The sequence below is a fragment of the Seriola lalandi genome, unplaced genomic scaffold (assembly GCF_002814215.2).
Source record: "Seriola lalandi dorsalis isolate HSWRI2012SDOR001 ecotype SW California unplaced genomic scaffold, Sedor1 jcf7180002054782, whole genome shotgun sequence".
NCBI classification, from domain to species: domain Eukaryota; kingdom Metazoa; phylum Chordata; class Actinopteri; order Carangiformes; family Carangidae; genus Seriola; species Seriola lalandi.
The window spans coordinates 102847-127119 of NW_019525335.1; the positions used below are offsets into that span (position 1 = coordinate 102847).

A 24273-nucleotide genomic window follows, 5' to 3' on the forward strand; every position below is an offset into this window, starting at 1 on the left:
CAGGGGTGGGGGGGTGGTTCACAGCTGGGTGGGGGTTGCAGACAGAAAGAATGTGTGGATGTGTTTTGGTTTAACTGTAAATCAGCCGCTCTTCACCAGAGGGAGTCTGCGGCGGGGAGACGATGACGTTTGGATGTAGGTTGGTATGCAGTTCTTTAAATATTTGAGATCGACTTCAGTCCTGTGTATTAATCTGCGGACGCGCTGCAGCTGAGCAGCGAGACTGTGCAGGTCCTGTGTGACACCCGAGACACCGTCCTGCACAGTATTTAGATACAATCAGCCGGCAGTCGAGCTGCATTTGATTCAGACTAGACTGCAATAAGTCAATATGTGTGATATGTGATCATATTGACTTTTGGTTGAAGTGACTATTTACTAAACAAAGGATAAATAGAGTCGTAACAGTGAGTTGGGATGGTCGTGCTTTTGTTATCGCCTCTGCAAGAAACTACAAGAGGAACGGGTTGAACAGCGTCTTTGTCCTCTGAAGGCTAACTTGCTTCTTACCTGCAGTTGTAACCTAGTTTTACATCAAAGGCTGGGAGTTTGCACATCATTAGCTAAATACATATATAATGGGAGAGCATCCACTGTGTGAAAGTTGGTGTAACACCGGCCCTGAGGTCCCACAGAGTTGAGGGTCATGTTCGTGGCTCTGGTTTTGAATTTAATCATTCATTTTGCAAACATTTACAGCACTGGGAATATTGATTTCAGCCCTTCTCCTATTGTGGAAAGAAAAATTAAAACATATTTTCCAACTTGCTTTTACCAAGGATTTTTTTTCTCACAAACAGCATTTAAAGTTATATAAGTTATATTTTTCTGTCTCTATCTTATATACATTTCATTCCCTCGATTGTATAAATAATTGCGTTATTATTATGATTAATATTATTGCAGGAGCAGTGAAACTACACACTAAACTTTTCATTAGCTCAGACGAAAGGTTTGCAGATCTAAAACTAAACTCACGTCTCAGACTCAGAATTTGTCCCCGTTACTGAAAACCAACAACACAGAACTGCATACCATCTGTGCTATGGTTCTTTTATCAAATCTCTGCTGTCCACAGAGGGAACAAACAACTTTCTCTCACTGTGTAAACCTCCAAGTGATTTCTGATTCTGCTGGGCACTAAATTGGAAACCACAGAAGAACCCCGGGGTTTTCACCCACGCTGACCCCATGATATGGACCGCTGGGTGAGTTCACAGGTCAGCACTGGATAAATATAAAGACTCATTGAAATGTAAAGTCTTGAGTTACTCAGCTCCCCTTTGGATTTGTGCCTCCCCCAGCACTGTTAGATTTACAGTCTGTGCTGTACTCCCTCGTCCTGTAACGGCCTGCTGCTGCACTCTTCAGACTGTGGGAGCTTTACCTTTGCGTTGTCCTCAAACAAATGGTATCTGTGCCTTTCTCTGCAGCATAATGTTCTGACTCTCTGTGATGTTGTTTAGCAGTACAGCAGAGGGGATAATCATGGCGTGGATTTATCCCCCCTCCCCCCTCCCTCCCGTCTCATCACTTTCCTCCTCTAATTCTTCCTCTCCTCCCTCGGCTTTGTGTTCAGAAGTGTGAAAGAAGCTGCTGTATTATCACCATCATCACTATATTTTGTTTTCTGTCAACAGATTGCCTTATATCTTGTTGAGCCAACATATTATTCCACCAGCATTAAGTGTCTGAAGTCACCTAACCACGTAGAACACATATGGCAGCGTTCACAGAGAACAGTATGTCCTCGCTACAGATCTGCTGCTGCTGCTGCTGTCTGCTACAATTACAACAGAGACGCTCTGCGTCTTTTACATTTGGCATATGTTTCTGTCCCTTTTTATGTATGGAATCATTTTCCAGTTATCGTCACATGTGCGCCTGCACTTTGAGCTCCCGGCTGTTTGTTGCAGCATCACTGAAAACACAAACCAGACTTCTTTAAGAGCTGACAAATGCTGCTTTCAACCTGCTAGACGACCCGTCTTTTGTAGCCGTGTTTGTGGGTGTTGTTTGAAAGTAAATGTCCTTTTGTAAGAGACGTTCATATTATTTTATCTTTTGTATGAGCTCTGCAGTATTGAAAGTACTGGGAGATGGGCAGAAGGAAGCGTTTTATATGTAGTTTTATATTGTCATGCTTATGAGTTTCTGATTTTAATTTGTCCTAATTCAACTTATATATAAGAATCAGAATCAGAGTTATGATTATGGCTTATTGCCAGGATTTAGCTTTGGTGCTTTGGTGCGTCAGAATAAACATGGTGAGCAAAGATAAAACAAGCAAGTACTGCTGGTCAGATACTTTAAATAAAAATAGAAAAATTTAACAACAAAATCAAATGTTTACAATAAATAAGTTGGACAAATATTACAGTAAACACGAATATCTACAATATCTACAATATTTTATCTATTTTACTTGAATATTTCTTAATTTATATTCATAATAATGTATTGTTATTGTGATGATTATAAGTGGTTCATAATGTGATATATATATATATATATATATCTGTATATATTTTACTGTTTAAAATTTCCTATTACATTATCATATTTGCATTACAGTCAGTTTATTGTTCCACTGTTCATTATAACTCTTAATTAACCAACTTTTAGGGCATCATCAACATGTTTGTGTGTGTGATGTTTATGTATTGAAACACCCCCCCCCCCGCCACAACACACAAATATGTTTAATATTGACCTCAAATTCCAGTTTCTCTCCCGCCCTGTGTGTGTAAAACTGAGGTATAAATCCTCTGCGTTTATGACATGATGTCCCCAGTAACGCCACTTTCACATAAAGCTGGCGTGGAATGAACGTGATGTGAATTTGCAGTTTACAGTTTGTTGTTTCCATTAGCATCTGAAATAACGGAGTGCGATGGAAACAGCACACAAGGACGCGGTCAAACATATCTCACAACAGCTGTAATATCATCTCTTATCTGTAATTGAGGCCAGGAGGCAGCGTATCTCACCTTATAGTTACGGCAGGTGGGGTTGAAGGCGTTGGTGCCGCAGGCGAAAAGCGTCTCGTCGTTGCGTGGCACCAGGACTTTGATGTAGTTGTAACATTCGTCCTGTTGGGAGGAAAACAGCTTGATGTTATTGTACATCAGGGAGCAGGTCCACGTGGGCTCCTGGCACGCCAACGACACAATCAAAGCAAGACTTCTCTCTCTCTCACACACACACACACACACACACTTTTCCCTCTGTTTTACAGTCATTATCGTAATCCCCAGGCTGATCCTTGTGGTTTCACTGCAGCTCTGGGGAGGAAAATGTTATGCCAAAAGACCTCTGAGTGCGTTGTCCCCTGATGGTTGTGGCACTGATTCTGATCAGCTATGTGCACACCTTCGCTTATTACAAAACTTTGCTGAGAAGGAAACAAAGACAGAGGCGAAGAAGGAGAGTGGAAGGAGTGAGAAACACAACCAAGTGCAAAAAAACAGAGATATAGATAGAGAGAGAGAGGGGAAGATAATACTCACGCTGTTTTTCCCTCTCACAGTGCACTTCTCCACATCCTTCGTCTTCCAAGTCAGTTTCTGAAAAAACGAACACACAGCCAAGTGTCAGCTCAAAGACAAGCTGTTTCTCACCATCCCAGCTTTTGTTTCTCCCGATCGCTCAAGTGCCGTTATAAGACAGCTGTGATGAAAATCTCATTAACTTCAATAAACTGTCGTGGAGAAAAACAAACAAACGGAGGAGAATCAGGGACGCCTGCGGCGGCCTGTGCGGCTCATCGGTGGGCGGCTAAACATTGTGGTTCCTCAGTGATAACAAAAAAAAAACATAACGTCCGGGTCTGTGCGAACACGCATGTGGGAATCAAAAATGGCCGCAGAGGATGTCTGTATGAGGAGGAGTCAATTAACCCCAATTAAGGCACCGGTCACAAAAGCCCCGCCCTCAGCCTGCACACACACCAACGCACACACTTCCTGTGTAAGTGATAGATGTCCAGTGGCGGAAAAAGATCCATCGACTCGTTAACAAGCGCTGCCAGCTGAAGGTGGAACGCGTTCCCGTTCCTCCGTCTGGACAACTCGCTGAACCCTGAGTTTTCTCAGCGCTCCTCCACACCACCGAGAATGCTGGGAAGTTGCGTACGTTCCCGTTTCGGCTCCGAGTCGTTCAAAGGATCCTCCTCAGAGTGTGTGAGGAGACAGGAGCTTGATGTCTCACTCAGCGACACGTAAACACGTGGGGATTATGGAACAGCCTTTACGAGAACAAGAAGTCGTATGTGGTCTTTGACATTTCGCCTGGAGTCTGAGCTCGAGGAAACTCTGATACCTCTGGTATTTCACACTTGTTAGGTTTTAATGTCACACCTGACTTGAAGAGGTCTCGGTTTCAGCCACTTCTGCATGATGACAAACTTTCTTCAGATGGTCCACATTCGTTCTTTGCAAGCACAATAATCATGATGAATATAAGGTAGCTAATTATCCACAAACCATCATGCATATGCACATTTTTAATTACTGTCTAGACGCGGAGTCTATATTTGTGTCAACACTTGATGTAAACAAGATGTGGGCACATTTTCAATATGAATACAATAAGTCGTTTAATAATGCAGTGCTCGCTCTCTGTATGAAATACCTTTAAATCTTGTTTATTTTACAGGTTGTCCTTGCAAGTTGAAGAGAAAACTGAAATTCATCTCCAAAACAAATACATAAATAAATAAAAATCATGCATGAAGGATGAATCTAAGTCCTAAGCCTTAGATGCTGGAGAGACATGTCCTTTTTTTTCCTTTTTTTTTTACTGATGATGTCTTTAATTCAGATCAAGACGTTCTCAGCTGCAGCCACTCTGTGGTATAATACATTTTGAAGCCTGATTGGAGCTGAGGGTCACTCCACTCCGACCACAAATCCCTGAAAAAAAAAAAAGACAATTTGTACCACGAGCTGCTTGTTCTCGTGTTCTCAAGGCATCTCCGTTCCCCTTTCATCAGATAGCTTTTCATTCCCACCTTCAAGTGAGAAACTACTTAGAACTTGTGAATTCAATCTGACTCGCTTGCAGGCAGGAAAACTGGCAGCATTTTTGATGAGGAAGAGACGTGCATCTTAATTGAGGAGGACTTCTTTCAAACTAAACCAACATTGTTTCTTTTCCACTGCAAACAGCACAGTGTGATGTATGCATTTAAAAATAAGGCTGATGTTATTCTGTATTTCTCTTATTATCAACAAATCTTTTGTGAAAGACCAAAACCAACAACACATTAGTCATTCTCTCAATATTTTCTGACTTGCCTACAGTTTCAGCCCCAAGCCTGCTGGCTCCTTCTGCAGACATACAGTACCTCTTTTTTTTAGTATGTAAAACATATTTTTAAAAAGAAATCCACTGTATTTTTAGTGGATGTTATTAAAACAGGAGTAAAAAGCGCTTTAGTTGGGGATTTCTTCTTGTGATACACATGAAGGATCATGTGTGTTGGTCTGACAGAAAACAAGACTTGGTACCGCTCTGGCTTCCTGGCTACACTGGAGCTGCAGGTGAGCGGAGTTGCACTTCCAGTTCACTGAGCCCTGCCTCCATTACAACAAATAAACTGCATTTATTACATGTTCCCCTTATAACTAAAGGAGGCAGAGGAATTACTCAACATAAGACACACTGAGCAGAGAGAGCAGGAGAGAGGGAGGGAGGGAGGGAGGGAGAGAGAGAAGCCATTGCTAACTGCTAAGCTAAAGAAACTAGCAGAAAAACCACAAAAACACCAGCAAAAGCAGAAATGAGACAATACTCTTATTAAACACTGTTGTAAACTGCCTGTAAACTGTTCAGCTGACCAATGGTGGAACTATGATCACTCAGTCAGTCAGTCATACCAACGCTGGTGCGGTCCAGCCAGAGACTACAGTGGCTGTGGTAATAATCATGGTAATAAAGGAACACGTCGCCCAGCGCAACAGTGGTGACACTTGTTAGCGTGATCGATTTCTCGTTGGTTTTTGGTCTTTTCATGGGATTTGTAGAAAGTGAGAGAAATTAAGAAGGGGAGACTACCTCGGCATTTCATGTTGCTGCACATCTTCAGGGTGTTTGATCGTCATATTTAAAATATTCCATAGCGATATACTCAGTCAGAACGATGACGAGTAACTTATCAATCCCTCTCCGATCAGCATATGACATCTCTGATTTTAAAGGCAGCACTCTTCCCTCCATCCCTCGCACGGAAACACCTCCGGAGCGACTTTGTGAAGATCTGACAGGATTCAGCAGGAGTCAGCATTATGGTAATAGGTCCTGCCTTGCCCATGCTCGATTTGGTTTACTAATAATTACTTATGGCCACCCAGGCCCGCGGAGATCAGTGAGGGGGAGAATGTGAATGAGGAGCCCCATGTGAAAAATGAAGAGCGGCCCTAAAAATGAGCCCGGGGGGAAGGAATGGATCGGTGATGAAGAGAACGCACCATTTTCTGGTGGTACGAGTCAGTCACGCGCTAATGATCCAGCTCAGATGGATAACAGCAATAGGGGAGGGAGGATGCGATGGTAGAATATGGGTCGGGTCTTCAATAATTTTCCACTCACTTCCTGCTGCCACTCTGGAGGCGGAGGAGGCTCGGTTGAATGATTAAAAAAATGCATCATATATAAACTTTCAATATCTAAGTTACCATAACTGAAAAAAGATGGACTTAACATTGCAATGCTCAGATGTTCCCAATCCTTTGTGCCACTCTCAACACCCAAATCAATAGTTTAGATCCCGTCGATATGGAGAGGTAGCCTTATCAGAATGAATGTACGCATCTGGCACTAATCTAAATACAAGCAAACAAAAGTCTGGGCTTCGGAGAGCTTTTATTTAAGTGCAATCATGTTTGACAAATGAGATTCAGATAGGAGGGAGCACGGCACTTGAAAAGCCACAAGAGCACCGCTCCACTTGTATTGGATATATGTCTGAGGAGAGATTGCTTAATACTTGAATGAAAAGGCAGGGAAAGGGTGGAAAGGAAAATAATGAGATACAAACATTACAAGAGATTTTTCTTTTCTTTAAAAACACAGTGGTTCAGAAAAATAAGGGCAGAATTGCCTTCTGAAGCCTAAACAGCACTTCCTCGCATTAAACCCTTCTTTAAAGCAGGTACGGGTCTATTTGTGCCGGTGACACATCATCCAGAACATCACTGTTGACAAGCAGAACCAGCACGTTCAGCTACGTGATAGATTTTATTGTTTTATTGTATATTTAATGACTGCAGAATCCTATTTTATCCCATTAATCGTAGAAAAATGTCAAGCGAGGCTGGCTCTGCTGTTAGCTCGCAGATTATTGGTATCGACTCTGAAGGATCAAGAGGTATCAAACACTCGCTAAATGTCAGATCCTCAGAACAAGACTCCATCTTGGATGTGAGTTTTTGCACTGAGGAAAATCAACAGACTATGTTTCAGATCAGAAAGTAAATGCCACGTACAAGCTCCACATTGAAGAATGTGTTCGGTAAATAAATGCATATCGACTCAAATGCATGTGTCATGAAAGGTTAAAGACTGTCTGTCGGATCCAACTGTGCCTTTGAACGGCACACCGGAGGATTTTCAGGTGTGATCGTGGACAGATTTCCTACCTGCCGTGGGATTATCTGCTCAGATGAAACGGCGAGATTGACGGCAAACACATGGTCCCTGCAAGAGATGGAGTCAAGACACCATTAGTGAAGCATGTCAGCCTTCATGCTTTCTGAATGCAAAGCTCCATAAGCCTCTGATCCAACCATTTCACCAAAACAAAAAAATAAAAAATAAAAAAAACAACAACCTTCTGCTTTGCTCAATAAGACTGATCGAAGCTGTTCAACAACAGGAGGTTGAAGGTGGATTAACAGCCAGTTCATTGGCTTTTCAATTTCAGACCCTCACACAAGTTTTCCCAACACCAAAAGTTTTTCTAACTATCGACACAATCCATATGAATCTCTCTGTGAATAGAGACATGCGCTTTCTTGAATGCAGCTGTGGAAAATATTAAGTCTGTTTAGGTACATTAAGAATCTCCATACGCTTTTGGACGAGGCTCTTGGCCCCGAGAGTGACTGCAGTGTAAGAAGGAGCCAAACACTGAAGAGGAATTTATTCTGCACAACGAAAACAGGCAAGAGAAGGCGCAACCTCGTACTTTCTAGATAGTTAACCTACAACATCTTGATGGGGGGGAGGGGGAGCGACATACGTTTAAGGCTGAGAGATGCACTAGAAAAAACTTGGGAGGCGCTGCAAGCATGAAAGCAGTTTGGTGCGGAGATGCTGCCTGAGAACTCTTACACAGTCATAAAAGCTGAAGTTCGGGTGCGTTCAAGTTCTGAGCAGAACAGAGGATTTTTTTTTTCTGAAAGGCAGAATTTATTGTTGAGCCCTCTGGAAGTTGTAGAGTTATAAATGACTCTCTGCCTTTAAGGCCCTTCACTCATACGAATGTTTCAAACTCAACTAACTTTATGCTTCATCGACTCCACTCGTTAAATAAAGGTGAAACAAACGACTAAATGCATCGTTTTATGTAATCAACTGGATACTTCTGGCTCCTGATCATGTTACATAAGAACACCATGGATAAAGGTTTGGGCTTTAGTAACTTGTGATCATAATTTTTTCCACTAAGAATTAATTGAAACTAATAAAAAAAAAAATAATAATACTGTGAAATGAATCTGTGACTGCAGCCTTCATGCAACCACGTATATGTATTCACATGATTAGATTTGAAGACGGAGTTTGACAATGTACGGAAACGTGTAAAAAGTGCATACAACTATTACTACAAAAGGAAGAACTATGCAAATGTTCATTCTATTGACAGAAGACAGTAGGTTGCAAAGTATTTTCCTGCTTCTTAACTTATCCAACATTTTTCTAACGGGATATTAGAGAAAAAGGGTGAAATGACTCATCCTCACTAAACACAATAAGAAGAGCTACATCAGATGCTTTGTAATGTTAAAGCAGCAGGTGAGTGGTGACGACTGACCGAGCAGCGATGTAGAGCATGTGGTTGATCCTCAGCATCCTCTGGAAATCCAGGCCCAGGCGGACGGTGTCATTGTCCGACAGGAGTCCCTGGAAGCTGGGGTAGAGGTAGGAGGCTGTGTGGGGAAAAGAGATGAAGAGAAAAAGAAAAAACGCTCTTAATACCGGCGGATAAAAAAATGGGACTGAGAAAAATGAGACTGATGCATTATGCCCCTTTGAGGTCTTATTATAAAACATCTTTTTCAAAACTGCAAAAGAAAAGTCAGAGTTCAAAAACTGGAATTAATTCACAGAGAAATAAGACAAATATGAGAAGACTGTTCACCACGCAGGTCAGCTTCCCAAAACATGTCAGTCAGTCTCACTTGTCTGTGTCAGCGCTTTTACAAACAACTCTTTGTTAGCTTCACATTTGTAAAGAGGCTGTAGGACGACAGCAGCTAAACATGTATCCACTACAAATCAGCAGCTTAGAAAAACATTACACCTTTGCAGTTCAAGAAACATGAACCGAAGGTTACAAGTCGGCCTGTTGTGCTAAAAACCCAGAGCATACACCGTATGCTAATGTGTGTGTGTGTGTGTGTGTGTGTGTGTGTGTGTGTGTGTGTGGGGGGGGGGGCATTGCATCCAAAGTTGCGAATTACGCAGCGGTGTCATAGAAGTCAGTCTGATTTAAATAAATGGCTCCTGTTAAGCATTTCTTAACAGACATGTCTGGGGACTGAGCCAAGTGAGGACAAGGAAACAAATCAAGAGCATCTCAATGGAAAGTGGGTCTGTCTGGTCTGCCCACATTTTAAATAGCAATCGTTTGTCTGCGGGGTCACAAAGAGTTCAACTTAGTGATGTCATGAATACAATTTAAATGTTTTCACTTTGCTAAACTGCCCCTCCCAAAAAAAACCCTCCATTACAAATGATACCACATGGTTAAAAGCAGTGGTTCTCAAAGGAACCCACAGGGTTTCTTTAGGGGGTTCCTGGGGGTATTTTCACTATAATTTCAGCTGAGGGTCCCTGGTCTAATTTATGTCAGTTTAAAGGTCCTTGATGTGAAAAATGTTTTTGGTTAAAAAGACAAAAATACAAACTTCCGGTTACCACAGGCAGTTTAATCGTATGGCTCAATGGAAATGAGGTGCGTCTCTGCGTAATACAATGAAAATTAAAAATTGTGAGAGAAGATGAACTGAGGGAAGTGGTGCAGAGAAAGAGAGAGAGAGAGAGAGAGAGAGAGAGAGAGAGAGAGAGAGCTATAATATCAGCTCAGTGTTGTACTAAGGCCGATTTTCATTTTCCTTCTGCATTTTCATTTCACTCTGCTTTCCCGTACTCAAGCGGCAGCCTCGCTCACTAGAGGAGGTGTTAATATAAACAGTGGGAGATGCTGCCCGCTACTTTAAATAACAGAATGACAGTCAGACAGTGGATGGATATACCTTGTGAATGCTGGATAAAAAAAGTTAAAAAAAAAAAAAAGGATGCTGGAGGCAGAAATAAAATTAGCCAGCTCAATACTGACACCAGGCAGTCTTCCACATCACAGAGACTTCCCCTGCTGTTTCCTTTTTTCTTTTTTTTTTTTAACGAGGCAAAGATTCAGCTCAAGGCCACGGCGCTCTCTCGATCTGTAAAGTACTGTATTAAGTGCCCTCCAGCCTCCCATCTGACCTGGGCTGCTGCTGAATTAGCAATCCCCGCTAGAGATACACCACAATCTGAAATTAGTCTCTCTGCAGGGAGCCGTACGTTCCCCTAACCGCTCGTCTCAAATCGACTGTTTAAAGATTTAAACGCCTAATGTCTGGCTGAGCACTGGACCTTGCTGTGCTGTCTGGTGAAGAGACTCCCAGTGGCTCTGCGGCCCACCCCACTACCCTTCCCCTGGCAAATGAGGATTTCTAATTACTCTTCAGCACTTTCACACCCTCTGAAGTTTTGGGAGCAGCCGGGGCGCCGACAATCCAGGAGCAGGCGAAGGCGCCCGGAGTTACGGAGGCACATGTACAGAAAGTCTGCCGGACAAAGACTGAATTAAAACCACAGTCCTAACATCCTCGGGCTGCATTCAGACCAGCACTGGCACCGTGTCAAAAACACTGCGCCTCCTCATTCATTTCAATGACAGCAGTGGAGTGGGTACAATGTGAATCCTCAATGAATGGAGCAGAAAAATGTTGTCTCGCCTGGCCTAACATTTTCCACAACACACTGCATTTCCAGCTGCAGCAATTAATCCTTTAGTCAATCGCCAGAAAATTAATCAGCGACTATTTTGATAATAAATTCATTGTTTAAGCATAAATCCCAAATATTTGATGGTTCCAGCTTCTTAATTGTTTGGATTAACTGCTGCCCACTGAATATCTTTTGCTTTTGGACTGATGGTCACAGACTTGATGACATCACCTTGGTGGTCATTTTCTTTTGTAGACCAACGACAAGGGCTGAACAGCTGATGGAAATTTATCTGAAATTGCAATCTGGCCAAGTGCAATATCCAAATCGCAGGAGTTGCAATTTTTTATTGTTAAAGGTCAAATGTGTCGTAAGGGACCATAAGGGAGAGTGTTGTGGTGCTACAGAGACGCCACAACCTACAAATCATATTCTCCAGATAAAAAGGAAGACGCTTGTTTGGTACAAGCCTCAACAAAAAATAACATGATCATCAATCTTTTTTTTTTTTGGGTGAAAATGAAATGAAAATGAAAATAAAAAAACAATTCAACTGAAATTATGACTCATATCACAATCAATGATTTTTTTTTTGCAAAGCGAGTAATCACTTCATCAAGAAAATAAACAAAGCAAATTAATCAATAATGAACACAAATTGTCTATGAATACTGATAATGAGCTTCGAATACAAAGTCATCCATCCACCCAGGATATTGGCACTTGGTTGGCCGTGATCCTCAACGGCCAAATTCTACCGTTCACCTTCCTAAATGACTGTGAAAACGTAACGAGCTGTACGACTGTGAACTGTCCCACGGTGCTACACCGTCTCATAAGCTGTGAAACCCGCGGATGTTTTACTTCCTGGATCGTTCTTCATATTCTCACCTGAACAGTGCAGCTGCTTCTGTGTTTGTGTAAAGGTAAGAGCAATGTAGTGATTTACATAAAAGTGTATTTATATTGTATATTATGACATGATTCCAAAAAGTGCAATTTGTAATTTTCAATCATTACAAAGTAAATGAGATGGACGGAAAACAAAACAAAAAGCAAAACAATAAAATGAACAGAAGAACACAAAACATGAGCGGATGAATATTTAAAACTGCTAACACAGGTAAAGACTACAAAGCCTTAATTACATAACTGTAAAAATAACTACAGAAAAACTCTCTGATGCTAAATTCGTCAATCGTTCCCCTTGGATGTAAGCTTCAGACATTTAAAAACCTCTGTTCGCCTCTTAAGAAAGTTAATGTCCCAAATTGACCTGATCAGCTCTAATAAAAGAAAAATCCTTGTAAAGCATCCTGCCAAGAACAAGCGAGCGCTTTATAAATAACTATATGGCAATTCTGTCTATATTTTCACTTGCTTCTTTAAAGCCTAAATCGGTCCAGCTAACTCAGGATTCAGTGCGTCGTAAAGAAGACAAAATGCTGAGGTGAGTCGTCTGGAAGAAGTAACAAGTCGGGATGATTTCATAGACCTGAGCCTGACGAAGTGCTGCGATTCATAAAGGAAGTCTCAGAGTTGTGAGGGACCTTGTGCCACGCTGTCACCTGCTGGAAGCAGAGGTGACAAATTGCTCTCATTACACCTGGGACGAAGCTCCACATATAGCACTATTAGCGCAGCTATTTCTGCTAATGGTTGCGTTGCTCTCTTCCAGATAGATCAATTACAGTGTGTGGGGCCACGGTCTCAGCCACCTCTTAAATCAATTATGGCCCATTACGCTTAGCAGCCAGGATCTCTTCTGTAGACCTCCCCAGTGATTGGGTGGCATTGATGAATCCCTAGAGCGGTCCGACGAAGCGGTGTCACAGACGTCCACGGTGCTACTCAGTCAAACTCTTATCTTACGAGCTGGTGCTTAACTTTGCTTCGCTACTGGCCGTTGCGGACTGGAACTGTATCGTGATTGTTTCGGTATCGTTTTACAAAATTGTTGAGTCCAAATTGATGACCTCAAGCAAAGTGTGATGAAAAGTTACTGATGTTTTTGTTTTACAGGAGTAAAACAAAAAGTTATTTTAAACGTTATTTTGCTAATACTTTCCATTTTGTGGTGTATATGAGTATCTGAAGACGCAATTCAGGTGGTCTGGACCAAGAAAAGAAAATGACCTAATGATCAATCATTGCTCTTTTAGCTGTGGTCTGTGTCCTGCCTATACTGAATCATTACCAAAGGTGTAAACATAAGGCCACACAGACTGACTGCTAACTCCTTTGACAGTTTTGGTGACTGGGATCCTGAGAATGAAAATCAAATCCTGGTGACTGATCCGCTCCGGAGTTTGATCGACAGCTTCCATACCAACCTAAACGAACTAAACCAAATGGGAAAACCACCCAGAGTTTGTTTGTGCAGATTAGGTGGGAAAACACATAAAATATATTCTTATGAGGGCTGTGATATTAACTCCATCTGTAACACCCAGCATTGACTCAGAGATTGTTTTCTTTGGTTCAAACTAATATGACATGATTTGTTTTAGTTTAGGTGTAACTAAAAGTAATTCAGTTTGCTTGTAGTTTTATGTAAAAAATCATTCAAAAACATTTTCAAAAAAGCTTAATTTCCCAGAACAGTTTGGACTCCTAACAACTGCACCTCAGCTCTGACTGAGACTTGTGTTTTTCTTTTGTTGTTGCAATTGCTTCTTGTGCTGACATGGCCCTTTTCACACTAAGTCAACAAAATAAAAACTAAAGGAATAGAATATTCCAGCAGCCCAATAAATCTCTGCAAATTTGCTTGTTGCAAACATGGCCTTTAAAACATCCACCTCTCTAAACCGTGTTCCCCCGGTGATGATAATATTACACCTCAGAGGCGTTTACTTTACTTTTACATCTACACGCACAACAGGGGTCACAGCGTGGCAACACGGGAGATATGGAACTTACATTCTCTGCCCACGATGCTGATTGGTTCCAGGTCTTGAGGGAACGGCGTGGCTCCTGAGGACAGCTGAGGTAAGAAGGCGGCTAAGGTGAGAGCCAAGATGGCTGGCAGGACGGGTCGAGGCGAGCCGGGCGTCAGCCTCATTTTGGCAGAAGATGAGACCTCACTAGAAACACATGGCCCACAGCAGATTCACCTCCCACCTGCAATGAGATATAAGATTATGAGGGTTAGGCTGGTTAGCATATGTTAGCCACCTCAGTGTTGTAATAAGCACACAGCAAATAGAATTATGTCCTTCTGTCAATGCAGCGATGTGAACGAGTGTCCGCTGAACCACCGAGATGCAGGAGCGCAGACACACACACACACACACACACACACACACACACACGTTAAAAAAAAAAGGAGAAAAGATGTAGATAGAGTCGGAGAGAACCAGACACAACAAGAGAAGCGACCAGGAGAGGAGGCGAGGTGCTGGTCGCCAGGACACGGCCAACTAATGTCTGTCACAGTTGATTTAACACGATTAAACTTCCACCTACACCTCGCTCAGCCTGCCAAGACACCAGAGCCTGACGGTAGTATTTATTTCTCAGGTTAAAGGTCTGCATATTGCATAAGTTAGATTTGCACAACTTTATTTGATTATAAAGCAGCTCTAGGTTCTATATTAATACTGTAAAGTATTGATATCATGTGGTGTCAGTCCACAGAGAAATGAGAGAAATTAAAAGCAGCCATCAGGACTTCTGGAACTTTGTGATGTCACAATGAAGCAGTGTGCCGCTCAAGGCTCAGAGCCTCCTCTCTCCTGATTGGCTCACCAACCTGTTGTTACTAGAGCTCCAGAGGGAAGTCCGAGAGAGGAGATGTAAAACTACACTGAGATGGTTTTTGGTTCTGAATATATCTTGTTATCTTCTTATGGATCAACACTCCTGATAAAACACTGGAAAATTGTAAAATATGGGACATTTAAAGGATGAAAAAAATAAAAAAGATAGTAGTAGTATGTAGTAGTAAAAACTTTGGCCCAATAGTCAGACTTTCCAGTAAATCCTATTTGCTTTTCTTTTTTTAAGACATCCTGCCTGGATGAAAACTGTAACTCCTTCATGCTAACCATAAAAACGATAATTATAAAAAAAAAACCAAAATCATAATTTCACGTTATTATAGCTATTACACTTGGTGCATTTCTAGTTCTAGACACCTGGTGCAAAAATACCCAAATGTACCCACAGTACATCCTTTCAGAAAAAGTTGGCTGGCAAACAGGAAGTGAGTCATCCTTTCTGTATAAGCAGACATAGGCAGAATAGTTTGCTTTGCATAATTACAGGAACAACTCAGTAAATGAAGAAAGACATAGGGTGCATCCAGTAAAAATAAACTTTGTCAAGAGAAAAGTCAAAAGATAAAGATGTTACAGTGTCTGACAGAAATGAGGAACAAAATAAAAACAGCAGCATCACGGAAAGATGTTGCAAACTTATTCATCCACCTGCATTCAAAGTAACACATTACCATTTTCAATAAATTGTTTGACAAAGACAAACCCGGAGAATGGCTCTCCTTCAGATAGAAGTTGGAGACGAGTCTGTGTGGCAATAATTAAAGACTCCGCTCGTCGTGCACAAAGCTGCAACTGTGCACAAATGTTAATTTCCACATCTGTTTGATATCTGAGGGAGGAGACGGTGACAGATGGACGGCAGAGGGATTTGTTGAAACAAACTTCAAACCGCGATGACCTGTGCTCACAGCCAACTTATTAAGGGCAATGTGTCCTCCACGGGGGTTCTTACAAGCCCTCCCAAGTTTATGTACTATATGGCTTGGCAGTGAGACTTGGGCCGCATGGTTTTAAGTGGGCAAAGGAAAATTAAGTCAAGAGAGACATGAACTGTCATCAATATTGATAATAGTCTGCTTCATTTAAATGCAGAGAGAGAAAGCTGCATTTAGCAATGAGGTCAAGCGATGATCACGACGCCATAAATCGAGGAGAGTGGGCGGGTGTCTGCTTGTGTTTACTTTGAGAATTACAACAGCTTGTGTGGCCTGCCTTAGGCGATATATCAGGACAATATGGATTAGCCCCGTACGCCGTGATCTGAATGTTTTTTTCCTGCCAAGGAGGACAACCATTTGAACAAACAGATTATGTTGTAGTGGTATCGCTCCAAGAGACAAATCCATGAGAAAAATCCTTTAAAATGTCAAAAACATTCAGGGCGGACAACAGGGTTGAAAGGACTTTGGTCTTGTAAATGCTTAAATTACACACACAAAACAGCTATTTAACACCACACAAAGAGTCCCTAATACCAAATCATCTATATAACTAGTTCACCTCTGTTATGAATATGCACAGACAGCCACCCAAATGCATAAGCAGCATACCCAGGGTACATTACATCCTCGTCAGGAGGGAAGGCACGGCTCATTTATTGACAACCTACAGGACACTCAGCTGAGGGAAGGCAGCCGGCAGAGTGTGATGATGATGCATGCAAAACAAGACAACCACTGTGACTACAGGAGTGTGTGCGAGACCAGTCGTATACACTGAAACTCAAGCTAATACCTACTACAAGCCAAAAGACATAGACCATGTAGTCTCTTAATGACTTCATCATTATTCTGAGCTGCTGTTGGAGACATTTTGCAAGCTTTACTGGATTAAAGCAACAGAGTTTACTTAAGCTATGAGCAACTGACGGATGACAAGTGGAAAGAGGAGGGGGTTGCTTCAAGGCCATATCAAATTCAGGATTAAAGAATTGATTGCCATATCATTACACACACTTAAAAAAACTGTGTCAGGAAGCAGCACACTAACGCAGACACAGACAGCGGCGCACCATATCGGCCGACACAATTTTTATAAGGAATAACCTCCACCTCCTGTGGCTGCCTGTTCCTGCAGAGCTGGTTAGTCTGAACTGACATGGCCCTTAGCCATTATCCAGGCGAGAAAAAAAAAAAAAAGAAGGGAGAATAAAAGTCTGTCATGATGTAAAAACAAATTGGAGAGCTCTCAGCCAAATCCTTTAACAGTGAGGAGGAAATGCTGTGTCAAGATCTGATCCTTCACCTCCACATTTCAAGTTTCAGGCCGACCTTTTCTGGATTATTTCCCAAATAATCTCACAAGTTTCAGTCTTGCAGTTGGACTACAGTGCATGCATAACATTTCTTTTTCTCATATGTATTTCTTAAGAACAGTATCAGACAAAATCAGATAAGGAACATGAAGAAAGTATGTCAAGTGTTGAAAAGGCGCTGAATGCTGAATCAGATTCTTTGCCTTGTTTATTTACTTGATTAAAACCGTTTTTTGGTAGAAAAAAAAAAAAAGCATCAATTTGTTATTTATACCAAAAGAAAGGCATCTTATAGACACCCAGCTCTAGTTAACATGTCCTAGTTACAACACAGCACTTTATGGTGCCACACTAGTTCTGTTCTCTTTTGTTTTAGTGACTTACCAGTAAATGAAAAAACCTTGACATTTTAATTATCCTGGGAGGAACACTGGAGTAAAATAGCTGCCTTTTCCGGTCCCATTTGACTTTTTCGACACAAGTGGACACAGCAGAGACACACCTGCTGTCCCCTAACCTCCCGTGTGAATGTTTCAACAATGCAACACCCCCCCCCCCCGTCTGGAACCCTGAACTTTCTTAATTTAACCTAACACAAAGTCTAATCATTTAATGACTTTCTGTGCAGTCTGAGGAGGGAGTGGATGTCTGATGAGCTGACAGCTGCCGAAGGGAAATAAGCCACCGCTTATCCCATCCCATGTTTGCTCTCTGTGTTCTCGGGTTTGGACGGGAGGGCTCGGATCGTTTTGTTTCTAATGAACTGGACTTGTTAAGCCATCTGGGAGACATTGGCAGTTAGGCCTCTTCGGAGGATAGGGGGTTTCTGGGATGTCGGGACGCTCCATTGATAATCTGACATTCATTTGGATTAGCCAACAGTGCAGGCGTCTGCAGATTGATAAGATGTATCCACATAGAATTTTGGAAACCCCAAGGCCTTTAAGTGGGTTAATGTAGAAATGAGACTTAAAGAAGAAGAGAATCTTAGTCTTTATGGGTTGGCATAGATGAGGAAGTAGAGTCATTTAAATTCACGCATAAACCTTTGCAAGTGCATTTTCATGTTCCACAGTCCCTGACTGGCCAGGGAGAACAGCCCCATAAAAAGTCACACTTAAAATCTAAATTCCAATTTTATCCTCAATCAACTGCATCGCATTGTAAGCACCTGTCGACTCTGGGGACGTCTATTTTCTGCCAACACCTGCTGCACACAACCAAACCGTGCAGCACAGTCATAATCCTTCCCTTCTTTCATGAATTCTGCTATCACATGTCTACATCTTTCCATCTATACACCTATCCAAGTCCTACTTATCTCCTACCTACTTAGCTACCTATCCATCTATGTCCTACTGCACCTACCTATCCATCTACCTATCCATCTATCTATCCATCTATCCATCTATCTATCTATCTATCCATCCACCTACGTCCTTCTTACCTCCTACCAACCTACCCGTCTTACTGTACTAACCTTTGTCCTATCTATCCATCCATCTGTCTAATCCACTCGCTTTGATAGCCACAGAATAGAATATACCTCTTGCCTCACACCTCTGCGCACTTGGCTTTCTCTGTGGAAATTTTTAAGCCCCCACACTTCCCTCCACTCTGACATTTTTTTTGTTGTACACACTGGCCGGCATAATGAGCTGGCATATCCCCGGTCTCCTTGACAATCTCGGACACAATTAGCCACGTTAGCCTCTGCTCTCAGTGGGCCATTGAACAAGAGACTCCTGTGCTGGATGCTATCATGATGCCGTGATAATGGTGACGAGTTAATAAGTCGAGTGTAAGGTATGGTTGAGGACAGAGTGTGTTTTATAACTCTATATTCATCATGAAAGGGGAGGTGGGCAGAACGGAGAGCTGGTTGTAGAATACTCAGGGAAGTATACGGATTATTAAAACGGTGGGACTTGTGGATACTATACATACATCAGTTGATATTTATATTGACCCGCTCCACCAACAATTACCTGTCTGTGGTGTATAAATATCTTTACAGAAACACAGGCCTTCCAGTATAACCTCACATATTGGAAAGATTTGTTTTTCCATTAGCATTATGGAAATAATAACAGGGTGTCAGGTTGTCTAGCTTCCCTTGCTTTGCCAGACCAGTATTAAGAAAAAAAAAAAAATCTGCCTGATGATGTTTTGTTGTTGTCAAACAACCACATGGGAATTTTAATGTGACAGGAGGAAAAACAACACATGATATGAATGGTGCGTGGTGAGACAAACATTTCATTGTTGCGGCCTGAGCGATATTGTCCCTCCCCAAATTCCTTGTGGAAGGTTCGTCAGACCACCAATCTCACTGCAGTCTCATGACATGGATCACACAGCTCATCACCGTCGGCACAGAGCTGTTTTTCTCTTGGCGCTCACACCCTTTCCAGGAGTTCGCTCTCCACTAAGAGTCCTAGCTGACATTCAAACACAAGGCATGTGAAAAACAAAATCTCCTCAGGGATGCACGTAGAGTAGTTAGTGAATATTGACCGTGAATGTTCTTCCCACACAAAAAAAAAAATGATTCTTTTGTCCGTTTGCAGCATTTTTCACTTTACCCAGCGGTTATTTCAACTCTGCACTCAACCCTCTCACACGGGAGATACGTTACTAATTAGATTTCCTATGGCTAACCACGAAGATGTCGGTGCGGCAAATTGGAACTGGGATCAAGGAGAATTTGGCAATAATTGAGAGAACAACTCTCACAGGACACAAAGGTTGATTCTGTGGGCCGGTTTTTCAGACTGGAGTCACATGTGGCGTAAATGAGTTCATTGTGGTGTTACAACCAAGCTCCAATTAACAATTCACCTTTAAAGATCACAACAGTTTATTAAGATCTGCAGCCTTTATATGAACCACTTCCTAAACCTGGAAACTTAAGTGTTTTTAGATGATAGTATACTGAAATGACATAGGTATAAATATAACGTAATCCGACAGCGCTACCTTCAACAGCCTTCAGTATAAATGAGCATTTCAATGACTGTTTTTTGGGTGTCGCTCAAAAATGTTCGATATCGGTACCGATACCATTACCTTGACTTCCACACCGATTCCTAACGACACATTCTTTGATACCAATTTTATCAAATCCATTTTAAAAGGTCCCATATTGTGAGAAGTGAGATTTCAATGTCCTTTTTGATTATAAAGCAGGTCTAGGTTCTATATTAATACTGTGACAGAATCAAAGCGCTCAGTCCACAGAGAAATGCACACAATCTGTATTCATAAACTGAGCCTTGAAACCAGCCGTCAGGACTAATATAATTTTGTGATGTCACAACAAAGCAGTCACGACGCTCAGCCGTGCCCCAAGCACAACCCGCCTGGACCCGGCGTCTAACCTTTGCAGGATTTGGTTTCTCTGAGTGTTTACCTGAGATCTGCTATATTTTTATTTGATCACTCAGAAAACAGCCAGCCTGTGTATAACAGTGTCGGAGTCTGATACCCAGCCCAAGAGCTAGATGCTTTGATATAAATGGAGACTAGTAAAGACCCATATTGGACGTATAACACTTACAAATCCACAGGCACAAACAGTGCGAGTAGCTTTTTACTGTTATTTGTCATTCTGTTTTCATTCTCATATCTGATGTTAAGGGTTTAAGACATCCAGTGTTACCCATCACTGACCAGGCAGACGCTGTGTACAAACACTTGACACAGCAAAGACATCTAAGCTGGGCTGTTGAATACAAACATGTCAGATATAGGAGCTGGGGATTTTTTTTGTATTTTTCAAAGGCCCTGCAGTGACAAAAACAGAATGGCTCCTGGGGATCTCCGTGGCAACATTTTAAAAAGTCCATTAGCATCCCTGGTCGAAGAGGAGTGATGGCTGGTTTCTTGCCTTTTACCAAGAATAGAAAATCAATGGTCCCTGTAGCCCTTTAGTTCTAGGATTAGTATGTCAAATGCCTGGTGTCAGTATAATGTAGTCTTATTCTCAGACTGCCTGCATTGTGCCATGGCAAAGAGAGGGCAAGATGGCATCCAGGATGAGATGTGTCTGTCAGGGGAGGTTGGGACCCTCCTTGCCATCAATGCCACTCAGCCAGTTCTCAGGGGAACGCTGCTTTAACCTCAGCGCCCGCAGAGTTCAGACGAGTGACGGGTTGTCCTGTCGCAGACGCCATCGATTGTCACCCCATGTCAGACTACTCTACTCTGTCCTCATCGAAGAATCCCCGCAGATTAGAGCCTGCTTTATACTTGAGCTTCTGTGGCAGATCTTTAGAGGATTGATGTCAAAATAAAACCAAGCTGACAGCAAGAGCCAACAAAAGTTCTGCAAACTGTTTCAGCACCGCACTGATACGACACACAATCAGTTGTGAGAGCGAGGATGAAAGCACTGGCGTCTCCCTGACCATCCAGGAAAGTGTTGACTAAAACCCGCTGCTTTGTGCATGAGCAAAACTCTCAGGGAAAAAGTACCAGTGCTTGCAGTCAGGCCTACTCTCAGGACTTCTTTCTGCAGACAGCGTGTTGGCCAGACTTCACACAGAGGGATCTATGCAGGACTCAGACAGTGAGACGGTTCTCTGATCGATCTGCAAAACTGCTGCAGGCATCATCCATCGTCTTCATGTCTATTTGCAATGGGTGAAAAAAAGCCCAGAGGGGTATCAGTGGAAGAAGGATCAAGCGTGCACTAGTGGAATCCTTTTCATCCCCCTGCCTCCTGTTAATTATTTAGATTCATCTTGAGAGAGGCCTTTAATTCCCTGACCACTCTGTGCTCCCTGTCAGTCAGGATCCGCCTTCAATCTCCTGTGGTCGTTATGGCATTTTCAAATAAGCCTTACCTCGGGGGTCACCAAATCAAACACATCAGTTTAAAATATGCCGGGCAGCATTTGTGCAAACCCACCTCCCTCATCTCTCTTTCTCCTCTTCATACATAAACCCGAATGTTAACTATCCACCCCCTTTCTCCTCTCAATCTCTTTGTCATTAATAATTCAGAGTGTTATTGAGAAACACTACCTGAACCCTGTATTGACAGAAATCCAAGCACTGTCATTCTCTCAAGGGCGTCATAATTGGATAACCCCCAAGGGTTTGAGATACGAAACGTGGAGCAATAGGGGAAAGCAGGCTGAGTGTTGTTGTTTTCTGTATTCTGTGTCTTTCCCTTTTTACATTTCTATTTCTGGGATCTGACCCGACAGTCGGAGTCAGCCAACTTATCGATTCGGGGGACAATCCCTTCGGAGTGTTCAGAGGCGGGTAAAGGAAGTGTTCGAGTATCATAACTTGCCAAGGTGCATCTACAAAAGGAATCACTGAACCAAGGGCAAGTGTGTCATCTCATTAATTGGCAAAGACGTTTACTTGATACAACTGTGTATGAAAATTAAAATCAACATCGCATAATCTCGTGTCATGCAGCGAGGAAGCCCCATGATAGACGGAAAGGCAGCCAAAAATTTCTGTGAAATTAAAAGAGGACGATATTGACAATGCGATAAATAGCGTACCGTGAACAGGTATTTCCCCCAACACTGTTTTGAAAGTAAAATCAGCGTTCTCCCCTGTTAACTGGTTTATCTGTAGGCACATCATGGAACTACAACACCCCTGTTCTAATGCTGTCGTCTGCTCTGATGCTAAACCGACTGAGAAAAGAGCTGATAGAAAAAGGAGAAAAGAGCAGATATAATCTCCTGTACAGGAATATTTTACACACTATTGTGCTGCCTGAGCCTGTCATGATTCACACAGAGCTGCTGACCCCTCTACAAGGGCATGACGAGAGGCACAAGCTAGCTGGATGTAGCAGACATTTAACAGACCAGGCAGGATGAAAATATGCTAATAAAACCCTTTAATATATTGAGGGGAGAGAGATAACAGAGAGACAAGGTGAATCTTTCATGTTGCCAGGAGATGGGCTTCTCCAACCGAGCTAAATCTATGAGACCAGTGTCAGTTTGGGCTCCGAGTCGCAGTCGGATAAAGGCTGGGGCGATGTCAGCTGGTCTCCCTACAGGTACCTGAAACTAACTCATGGGAAGGGAAGAGCACTGAGCCGAGTGGTTCGTCCGCATTCCTTTGATCACATTTGTTGTGTCTGCACATGTACATGGGTGTATACTAACCAAAAGAACTAATTAATGCTTTGATCACACTGTGGATGCGGATTTCTAAACACTTGCCTCGGCAAACCGTCATTCCGTTGTCAATCCCGGGAAACGAAATGAAAACCTCACCCGTCAGCAGAGCTGAGCCGGGGAGGCCACAACGACAACAAGAATTACACTTGATGTAAAGCTGTCCAAATGGCAACACAGGATGACTGAGCTTACAACCAGCCTCGGAGTTAGTGCGAGTTGGAAGCTGATTATGCTTGTGATGCTGTTTTATGCGCCACAGCTTGATTGCTGCAATAAAAAGCAACAGGCAGCACAGGAGTGTAAGAGGGCTTTCATAAGGATATCACGTTTTCTCGTCCGGGTCCTTAATTAGATCAAGGAAAATGTGACATTTCCGTTACATTTGACGGGACTAACTCAGAGCCCGGAGAGGAGACAGGTAACTCTCACTGTGCTGTTTGCTGAGGATGCTGCTGCTCAGGACCACCACTTTGAGGACTTCACGGTGGCTTTGTGTCCATTAACTCAGTGGCGAACAAAAAGAGAGTGAGCCTTCACTATTAACACAGAGGCTCTTTGATCTCTATCTCCCCTGTGGTACCAATTAGCTTGCTGCACTGTTCGCAGTCCAAAGTCTTTGCGCTTCCTATTTTGAAAGACATCCTGCATGAATTATCAATCTACCGGAACTTTTATTCCCTCTCGACGAAGAGTGAATTATGAGTGGCATATCTCTACACTTTGGCTCCTTCAAATGAGGGAACTGTGCGAGTGCTGAGGAGATGAGATTTCAGATACCTAGAATCTTTTTTTCTCTATGATGCAACGAGGTGGCCTCCTGCTTATTTCTGTTAGTCTTGACAAAAGATGAGCTCACAGT

General features: G+C 42.4%; 1 protein-coding gene across 6 annotated transcripts in view; it reads right to left on the minus strand.

Moving 5' to 3' along the window:
* The window catches only part of sema6cb (semaphorin 6Cb), a 153110-nt gene that overhangs the window by 53385 nt on the left and 75452 nt on the right, over positions 1–24273 (minus strand). For all 6 annotated transcript variants that reach the window (XM_087179090.1, XM_023425499.2, XM_023425498.2 and 3 more), the window contains 5 exons: positions 14143–14343; positions 9038–9152; positions 7641–7698; positions 3510–3566; positions 2991–3092 (listed from right to left, as the gene is read on the minus strand). In XM_087179090.1, coding sequence (XP_087035216.1) covers positions 2991–3092; positions 3510–3566; positions 7641–7698; positions 9038–9152; positions 14143–14284 — 474 coding nt within the window. In that variant the 5' untranslated portion in view covers positions 14285–14343. The remainder of the gene's footprint in view (positions 1–2990; positions 3093–3509; positions 3567–7640; positions 7699–9037; positions 9153–14142; positions 14344–24273) is intronic.